This window comes from Megalobrama amblycephala, linkage group LG1 (genome assembly GCF_018812025.1).
Source record: "Megalobrama amblycephala isolate DHTTF-2021 linkage group LG1, ASM1881202v1, whole genome shotgun sequence".
NCBI lineage: Eukaryota > Metazoa > Chordata > Actinopteri > Cypriniformes > Xenocyprididae > Megalobrama > Megalobrama amblycephala.
In genome coordinates, this window is record NC_063044.1 from 69243129 (window position 1) to 69253834 (window position 10706).

A 10706-nucleotide genomic window follows, 5' to 3' on the forward strand; every position below is an offset into this window, starting at 1 on the left:
TAATAGAATACCATTATTTTAAATTGTAATAATATTACACAGTATTGCTGTTTTTTCTGTATGTTTGATATACACCATATGATGAGATTTGAGACATGATCAACAGAGGGTTTTTTCACAGCCTACCTGACTGAAAGAGCTCATTATTTATGCAGGTCATTAGAGCTCTTTATGCGATTATTTTGTCTTCTCAGGTGAGAATCATCCATTATTCATGTTGATTCACGCCTCCACGCATACTGTGTTTCTTGACCAAAGATGTTTTAGAAAATTTAAATCTCTCTATTGTTTTATATGAACAAGCAGGCAGCATAATTTTTACCTAATTTTGAAGCAAAAACTGTAGCCTACAACCTCAAATACACAGAAGTCTTGTAAACACAGATTTAATATATATTTTTGGCCTTATTTCAGTGACTTAATTTTTTTGTTTTTTCAATAACCACGCATAAACGTTATTCCTTCAAAAATACAAACATGTACATACATGTTCCTCACATATTATTGTAGCCTAGTTTGTGCTGAATACAGTGTAATGACACTTTTTCCATTAATATGTTTATGAACAACTGAAAAAAGCACAAATGTCAGGGCATGTCAAAACTTCTCCAAGCCCCAAATCAGCCTCAGACTCCAGAGGGTTAATTGAATAATAATTTATTTATTTTGTCAGACCTGGGCCCGTATGTATAAAACTTCTCAGAAATGCTCTTAAGAATAGTCTTAAGTTTTGACTGAAGTGTCAAAAAATTCTTAGTAAAGAGTAGGAGTTTTCTAAGAGTAGGAGACTTTTATAAAGAAGCTAAAAACAACTTTTAGTAAAGTCTAAGACTGATTCTTAAGTGCTGACTTTAGTGTTGTGAACTAAGGACTACAATGATGTCAACTCAAAATGGCCACCCTCAACCTCTGAATCAGCCAATAGAAAGTCTGCAAGGGTGAAGTCACAGTAGCACAATACCAATTATTTAATGTTATTATAAAAAAACAATAAAAAAACACAAACATTTTGTTCTCCTCATTTACAGTTAGAACAATGATGTGAACATGTTCATCAACTGCAGTTGATTCAGTCAATGAATTTTTCGAGTCAATGAATTTTTCATTTCAGCTGTATTTTTCGTGAACCATTTTGTTTCGCGTCAGCTGTGATAAACAGACATCCACTCTCATTACGTGTGTAATAGTGGCCAGATAGTGAGAGTTTTTCAGGTAAAATACTGCACACTGATGCCCGCTAGAGAATGAGGTCTTTAGCGTCATTGATAGTGCATTCGCCTCACATGACAGCAGTGATCGGGCCGGAGTTCGAGACAGACTCAGAGCAGGGTGACAACTCAGAGGTTAGGATTGGAGTGTGAGTTTTGGAGGTTGAGCAATGAATAGAGGGGGCTGGGTTTGTTTGGGTTGATTTCAAATATCAACAGTGTTCAACAACAAATTTGAGAAATCGCATACAGCACCTTTAAATGTATTAAAATGCATTAAACATTAACTTTTGTTTAAGTAATATTTATTATATTTATTTAAAGTTATTACATTTCTTATTAGATCAGTTACAAAAAGAATTGACAATCAAATTTATATAATTTTATCAACTCCATGACATCATATAACTCCAATACATCATATCTTCACTGGAAAGCATGTGTCTCCTCTTCTCTGCTGCCATCTTGTTACTCTTAACTAGGTTACGACACCTCTCCAGCTCTCTTAAATTATTTAAGAGCTAAGACCTAGTCTTGACACTTAGGAACTTTTATGAATCACACTTATTCTTAAGTCTAGGAATGAGAGTAAAACGTCATTCTTAGAATTTTGACACACTTAAGACTAAATTTGACTCTGAACGGCTTTATACATTTCTGGGCCCGTATCCCTAAAGAATTTTTGTGCAAAAAGTGGCTCCTAGCGGCCAAATTCTAAGAAAATTCTCAGAGTCATGACGTTTTCTTAGAATTTCCCCAAAAAGTGACACGAAAATCCCAGTTAATATAAAAGCTATTCCTCAAGATTCCTAGCGCTTAAAAGGGCTCCTAAGGCGAGATCTGCTAAGAGCAGGGAAGAGGACTTTTAGTGGCTTAGGAGTTCCCCTAAGCAGCTGCACAAAATGGCCAACAGAGGAGGCAGGAGAGATGTCCTGCAAACACTGGATGACAGGGAATTATTGAGATGCTACAGATTGGATCGTGCAGGAATCATGTTTGTGGTGGATCTCCTTAGAGATGCAATTACTTCACAAACTGGGCCAGCAACAAACCTTGCTCCTCAGTCCAGTTCGGCTTGCCTTCATAAATAGACCAGCCAGCAATCACAACCATTGATAAAAGCTGAGCCGTGTTACCCTCGTTAAGACCACACTGAGTTGTAACGTTGTAATTTCTACTTCATTAAGGACAGCCCCTTGAGATAGACCATCTTGTTTTCAATGGGGTCCATATGGGAGTGAAAGTACAAAATATGCCAGCTAGGATATTAATCTGAGCAAATAAGACAGGAATCATTATTTGAACAGGGTGTAATGAGCTTAAGTTTTCACATATTTTAGATTCTAATGTTAGGCTATAACCCCTACAGCTTACTATTCATTTTCCAGATATTTTCTTGAATGTGAAATATTATTTACAATTACAGTCTGCATAAGATTAGAATGTATAATTATGTTTATTGATTTGAGGGTACATCCTTTGCTCATTATCACCAAAAGTTCATTTTCATCAAACTTGTAGGATCAACCAATCACGGCTTTTGAAATGATGACTCATACCTAGCAACGGGGTCAACCACACCTCCTCACTAAGATAGGATTTTCCATCCATTCCTTGCTCAGAGTTCACTGAAAATGTTCTGGAATCACTTCTAAGCTAAAACTCCTGGCAAGGAATTTTTAGGTTAAGTTAGGAGCTCTCTGAGAGGATTCTCAGAATCTTTAGGGATACGGGCCCTGGTGTTTTAGACAGATCTGGTTCCTCAATGAAGCAGCTTCAGACAGTCTTCTTGTTGCTTCTGTCTGCAGGATTGTTTGATCAACTTTATCAGTCACAATCCTCCTCATTATTCCTGATCATTATTGAACTGCAGTACAGTCATTATCTGATCACAAATCAAACATTCAGAAGCGCTTCTTCACACAAACACAATTCAACACACTCATATTTCATGTCATTTGAGTGGATTTTTACTCTTAGAAACACAGACTGGAGTTCAACACAGTTTCATCAGTCAAACACACATGAGCTGTAGAGATTTATACTTACATTCAGATTTCTACAATGACAAGTTGAGCTCTTTTCATCTTAAAATAGAGTAAATGATATGTTTGTGATACAGTATGTCAGGTGTGATATGTCAATGTTTCTTCTGTTTATTTCTGCTGCTGTTGGTTTTCTGGTTCTGATTTCTCTTCTGTATTTTTCTCTGTTTCTTTGACAGATGAAGTGAAGTCAGTGTCAGTGATGGAGGGGGCAGAAGTGACTCTACGTGTCAATCCTGAAATACAGACAGGAGATGAGATATTCTGGATGTTTGGAGATTACAACAGTCTCGTAGATAAAAACACAGAAGAGAAGTGTGAAGAAGAGTTTTGGTACAGTGATTTTAGATTAATAGCTAAAATGAATCTGAATCGTCAGACTGGAGATCTCACCATCAAGGAAACTGAAACTGACCACACTGGAGAATACAAACTAAAGATCATCAGAAATGGCAAAGCCTCATTCAAGTTATTCACTGTTACTGTTTCAGGTGAGTGAAATATGTACTTTCATTGTCATTATGATTTAATATTAGATCAGTATTGTGTCGTTCTTAAAGGATAATTCAGCCAAAAATGCCCTCATGTCGTCCTGAACACACAAGACTTTAATTCATCACAAGATTTCTGTCCATCTATTAAAAGTGGGGAAAACAAAACTTCAAAGCTCCAAAAACTCTTAAGAATAGAAAAAACACTCACTGTTCACATGAGAGTGGACGGCAGTGCAGCTCCTCAGGTTTATATAGTGATAATGTCCCTGTTGAATGCAGTGGGGATGCATTTCTGTGAAACACTAAAGTTATTTTTTATTCTTCCATCGGACCTACACCAGAGCATCTGCACCGTAGGCTATGCGTCTGTTTTCATTTTACTTCTGCGTCGTTGTCCGCGTCGACATGCATGCAGACCACTAGTAGGCAGTGTCCATGGTCATGTTATGGATCAAAACAAAAGCCTAAGAAGAAGCAGCTCGTCATGTATGTTGTCAGAGAGGCTTACAAATAGAAACGGCAGAGAAGCGGCAAATAGGTAATGACTTTTGTTGCAGTTTGACTGTATGTGTCCCCTTAAACAGAGCGTTTGTTCATTCATATGGAAGTTGAAATGCTCACTCTTCTCCGAATGCTCCGTCAGCAGTTTTTTGACCTGAGGGAGGAGCTCTAGCAGACCAATCACAGCGCTTGTGGTCCGCGTAGAATTGACGCATTGTTACATTTTTTAAGAGGTGCACATCAGTCTGCGATGTAGCTACGGCGTACACTCAACACAGAAGTATAAATCAGCCTTGAGGTGTCTCTGTTGGGTTGTCTGTGATTTCTCTGAGCATCACACGGTCTGATCTTGGGGAGAATCTGCTGGGACGTCCACTCCTGGGAAGATTGGTGTCTGTTTCAAACAGCTTCTACTTGTGAATAATCTTCCTTCTTCCTGCTTTTATAGAGTTGATCACATGTGCTGATGATCAGTTAATCAAAGTCATTTGATGACCGTTACTTACCCTGATTCCTGTTACAGTAAGAGTGTCCTTAGTTTTTCCCCCATGGCTTCTTCATTTTCTCCTAGTTTTTGTTAAAGGCACACTATGTAGTTTTCACCTCTAGAGGTCTCTCATTCAAAACAGAGGCGTAGCTCGATGACTCCTTGATTTCACTGAATCATGGGAGGTGTTGTCTTCATGTCTACAGCTGGTGGATAAGAATCGGGCCAGGACCCAGGCAGAAATCATGTTCATGGATGAGCAAATGTATTAAAGATTTATTAACATTACTGTAGTATGAAACAGAAAGCCGTTGAGGCAGAACGAGGACACTGGAGCGATTGCTAATGAGAGACGAGTGCAACACACGTCTCGAGATCAGTGGAGCTTTTATTATGCTGCAGTTGTCACTTCTGCTTCTTCTGGTCAAGCGTATCATATTAGATACATTTGTGTGTTGAAAGTTGTTATAGGTAAGCGATGTACGGACACGCTTATTTCTCTGGATTTAAACATTCTTGGAAACTTTTGGGCTAATGTACACGAGTCAACAAAATATATAACCCTGTTCGGTAACACTTTACTTGAAGGGGTGTGCATAAGACTGACATGACACCTTCATAATCTTGACATGACACGTGTCATGAATATGAAGGTTTTATGCATGTTTATGACAACTGTCATTAAGTGTCATTCGCTCAATTATGTCATTTTTAATGCAAAGATGACATTGTTTGAGATGTCTTTGTTACGACAACTTGACATAAACCAATACATCATAACCTGTCAGTGTCTTTGTCATGACAACTTGACATTAGCAAAACATCATAACCTGTCATAAACATGACATAGCAGATTAATTATCAAACTTAAAAAACTACTTAGCTTTATGGGTTAACATTACATTACATTATTTTGGTAACACTTCAGTATAGGGAACACATATGTAAACGAATAACTATGACTTTTCCCTCAATAAACTCTTAATTTACTGCTTACTATAGTTAATTGTTAGGTTTAGGTATTGGGTAGGATTAAGAATGTAGAATAAGGTCATGCAGAATAAGGCATTAATATGTGCTTTATAAGTACTAATAAACAGCCAATATTTTAGCCATATGAATGCTAATAGTAATAAGCAACTAGTTAAAAGACCCTAAAATAAAGTGTTACCATTATTTTATAACAGTGTCATCTTTTTTACGAAATTTGAAATTGTCTATTATCTGACCTTCTGTTGGAGGAAACTTAAAAAAAAACAAAAAAACAAAAAAAAAAAACATGAATGAAAAATAGTCATGACGCTGTTATAAAATTATTTGTCAGAGTATTGTCACTTAATGACATTTTAATGACAAGTTCAATTTGTACCACTGTACTTGAGCTCAAGATAAATATTCATGACACTATTATAATGGCCTCATGACAGCCAATGTCAAAACCAACGACATGACAGTTTAATGTAATGTTAACCCATAAAGCTAAATAATGTCAAGTTGTCATGACAAAGACACTGACAGGTTATGATGTATTGGTTTATGTCAAGTTGTCATAACTCAGACATCTCAAACAATGTCATCTTTGCATTAAAAATGACATAATTGAGCGAATGACACTTAATGACAGTTGTCATAAACATTCATAAAACCTCCTTCATATTCATGACGTGTCATGTCATGATTATGAAGGTATCATGTCAGTCTTATGCACACCCCTTCAAGTAAAGTGTTACCCACTGTTCTAGTGGTTTTTGGATATTTTAATCTAATAATCTTACATATTGTGCTAAATTATTTTAGCTCAATATGTAAGTATAAATAATGTATTAAATATGTATTAAATAAATAATGAGACAGTTTGATATGTCATGTGGTGTTGTTCAACTGAGGTTTTATTTTGATTGGGACACTTTTTCCAAGTCATCTCAATGAATGTGAATTCACCCTATATATAATGCTGAATCTATAATGCTGAATTCATGATTAAAGTTTCAAAATGATTTAAGTTGCTGCATCACCTCAGTGAATTTGCTTCAGCATTTATATCAGTGCTCTGTAGATGAAGCACAAATATATATTGATTCTGTCGTTTGTGCTGAATATATTTAAAGTGTGATCATGATTTGATGTGAGATGTGGCTTCATTCACTTTAGTTTTTTATTCAGTTTAAAAATTTCAAACTTCAAACAGTTTAAATGAACTTTACATTTTAGTTTAGATGCACGAGTTCACAAGTACAATAAATATTGAACTAGTCAAATAAGTGATAAGTGAGTTTAGATTTGATGTCTCGTTTAATATGACTGAATCCAGATCAGTACATCTCTTTTAATTTTCCATTGTCTGTTTCTGACAGATTCCACAGAAAAAGAAAAGAATGAATCAGTGACTCTAGAGATGAACGCAGAGGATCGGGATGGAGTGAATGAGCAGGAGGGGACGAGTTCACTTTAATGAGATTAGACACGCCCACCAGCGTCAATCACTCTGACATCATCAACACTTCAGCTCCAACAACAAAAACACATTTCTGCTTTCATAATCCTCTAGAATCAGTGAAAGAGAGAAATGAACCCGTGTCTGTTGAGATGATGAACCTGCATGTAGAGGTGTTCGATTTCAGGTTTTTTGGAGTCGACTCCGAATCCCACTGTAAGACTCCTCGACTCCATTTACTGTACCTTAAAACAGTCGTAAATAAGCCAAGATGGCAGTTCTTACACACTTAATTTATTTTTCCCCGACGCAAAGCCTTAAAATCCCCTCATAAAAACAACATACATTTAGTGAGACTGTCCAAATTAGTCCAATTTAGAGATGATGAGTAGCCTATCAATGTTGCTAATTGCCGAAAAGTCACGAAAAACATCTGCGGTCGAATATTATGTCAATATTAAATAAACGAGAAAGCAGGGATTCTTTAATGAATTCATCTCATTATAATGGTCGGGGATGGCGCTAAACGCACATGATCATTGTCTTAAAAGTGCTTGGACACGAGAGTTAAAGATACTAAAATTAATACAATACATACAAAAATGCATACAATATACACTTATTAACATGTTAATTGTTGATGTGAGTTTTTTTTATTTTTTTATTTATGGTTAGTTTAATGAACATGGTTAAATATGGAAAACCACATCTATTTATTGCAATAGCCTAATATAAGCTAGCCTACCATCAATAAAGCTGACACGGAGGTATGTAGCCTGGTTTCTCCCAAGGTTTTTTTTTTTTTTTCTTTTTTTCTCCATTTTAACACCTATTTGCCACTTGTTTGCCACCTGATGTCACCTGATGGAGTTTGGGTTCCTTGCCGCTGTCGCCTTTGGCTTGCTTAGTTGGGGACACTTGACATTTAACTTGACATTTAATATTTAACAGTATTCTTGACATTTATTCAACAGTGTTTGATCTGCCTGCATTGACACTATTCTTTAAGAGCTGCTGTGCAGCAAAAAATATGTACCAGTTATCACTGTAAAGCTGCTTTGGCACAATCTGCATTGTAAAAAGCGCTATATAAATAAAGGTGACTTGACACGGAGGTATGTATAATTACATACTATATAATAATTACATAATTACATACTATGTAATAATTACAAACTAAACTCACTATGACTCTGTTATCTATTTCTAAAGTAAGCTACAAACATGAATGTAACAAAGTTTATGCGACAGATCTCTGACGCGATTCGTCAATGTCCGAATTCATCGCTTCATTTCGTTCACTCCTTGCTTAGTGCACTTAACCATAGACATTATGCACTTCACTGCATGCATTATGTAGGCTATGGATTCGAGAATCAGTAAACAAGTGAGCGATTCCGGACACAGCAGCAGAGTCGACACCGAGAGTCGATTCCTGAGCTGGAGTCGACCCCGACTCTAGGGCTATTCAGAGTCGAGGAATCGACTCTTTTGGAGTCGACTCCCCATCAGTAGCCTGCATGTAAAAAGCTTCTGTGGTTTCATATGAACCAAGAAGCATAGTAATAAAACACTTTCTTTTAATCACATAATTTTAATAATGTTACTCTTCATACCTGATTGTGTGATTATCGACAGTGAGTGTGAGGAATATGATTTTTACCACAGTATTTGAATTTTATGTTTTATGTAATTAACACCAGTGCCAGATTAACGTTCATGTTCAGAACTAATCACATGTCTTTGAGATCACATGATCTTCTCTTCATGTGTAGAAATTCATTAGTGTGTTTGAGACAAACAGCTTCGACCATTCCGTGTTATTCAGCTTCACTGTAAGTGACAGTATTGTAAAAAATTAACAATAATTATAACAACTACTTAAGTTGACATTCTTTTTTATATTTCTTTTTAAGTTGTAAATGTGTGGCTTTTTTTTTTTTTTTTTTTTTTGCTCTATGATGTAATTATGCTTGAATAAGGGTATATCAAAGATATTATGTAAATCTTCATGTTATCTGAATGTCCGTTGAAACGTTATAGTGCCTTTATATTCATGCTGAAGAACTTAAAGTAGCCTTATTGTGCTTCTCACAAAAAAAAAGTTGGAAAAAGATATTTTGCATAATACCATAGTGGTGTTGTTTTTTGTGTTTTGTTATTTTTTCAGAAGCATGTTATTAGTGAATATTTGAATTTATAGTGCCTTTATATTCATGCTGAAGCACTTACAGTAGCCTTACTGAACTTCTCACAAAAAAGATGAAGAAAACATTTTGTTCAGATCTAATATTTAGTGACATGATACCACATGGTGTTGTTTCTTGTGTTTTATTATTTTTTCATAAGCATGTGATTGATGAATATTGATGTACTGCTGATCTTAATGTCTGATCTCTTCTGTCCTCTAGTGGACAAACACTAATACAGCTTTTGCTTCCTAATAAATCTTTTAACATGAATTATTGTCTTGTTGTGTTGATTGTAATGACAAATGCCCAGCAATAAAATGAGACTTTAATCAGCTGTTGTTCAACTTTCAAGAGCACTTAGTAATAACTTTGTGCTGATTTATAGTTGAAGAAAAGTACAATCTAGAATGTTTTTTTTTTTTTTTTTTTTTGCTAATTCAAGTACTGCATTTTCACCCAGTGCCAAGAAAAAGCTTTCCACATGCACTTCATCTTTTTTCTATTGCCTTTTTTATTAGTTTTGATACTCTTATAAGAATTATGCTTTATTAGTTTTGATACTTTTTTGAGAAAAGAGAAAAAAAGAAAGAACAAAAAACAACAATAGATACGGTTAGCAGCAGATGGAAGAACAATTATGGTCATAATATTAAAAGTAAATAAGTAATAACTGTAGAAATTACATTTATAAGAAAAAATACTCCAATGGTGGGTGAACCTCTTTCTAAAAATGTTTGTTTTCTATATTCCCAGAAGATGTGCACAATTGATCCACCTATAGATGATACATTTGGATACATTTTACTCAAAGTGAGGTGAGGAATTTATAATTCTGTCCTGTAATTTTGTTAAAGGATATTGAGGTAAAAACAGTCTTACATACAGAGCACCAGGTTAACAACATATGAGAATGACACAGAAGAGAAGATATTGTTGAATGAAGTTGTTATTTTTGCTCACAAAAAGTATTCTCGTCGCTTCACAACATTAAGGTTGAACCACTGCAGTCACATGACTGTTTTAACAATGTCTTTAGTACCTTTCTGGACCTTGAAAGTGTTGATTATATTGCTGTCTATGGACGAGTCGTAAACCTCTCGGATTTCATCAAAAAATATCTTAATGTGTTCTGAATCTGAACGAAGATCTGTAGAGTAATTAATGACAGAAATTTAATTTTTGGGTGAACTAACCCTTTAAATGCTTGTGCTGAGAGCGAGCGAGTCTCTGTTCAACTTTACAGAATGAGCTCAAGCAGACGAAGAGCAATAACTCTGACTAAAATATACCTACATGTAAAACGAGTAAATGTACTTTTATGAAAACAACAACAGTAACTCATGTG

At 35.4% G+C, this 10706-nt stretch overlaps 1 protein-coding gene across 5 annotated transcripts in view; it reads left to right on the plus strand.

The window, feature by feature from the left end:
- LOC125246329 overlaps window positions 1–7679 on the plus strand; it is a 54713-nt gene extending 47034 nt beyond the window's left edge. For all 5 annotated transcript variants that reach the window (XM_048157295.1, XM_048157318.1, XM_048157303.1 and 2 more), the window contains 2 exons: window positions 3433–3744; window positions 7090–7679. In XM_048157295.1, coding sequence (XP_048013252.1) covers window positions 3433–3744; window positions 7090–7187 — 410 coding nt within the window. In that variant the 3' untranslated portion in view covers window positions 7188–7679. The remainder of the gene's footprint in view (window positions 1–3432; window positions 3745–7089) is intronic.
- The last annotated feature ends 3027 nt before the right edge of the window (window positions 7680–10706 follow it).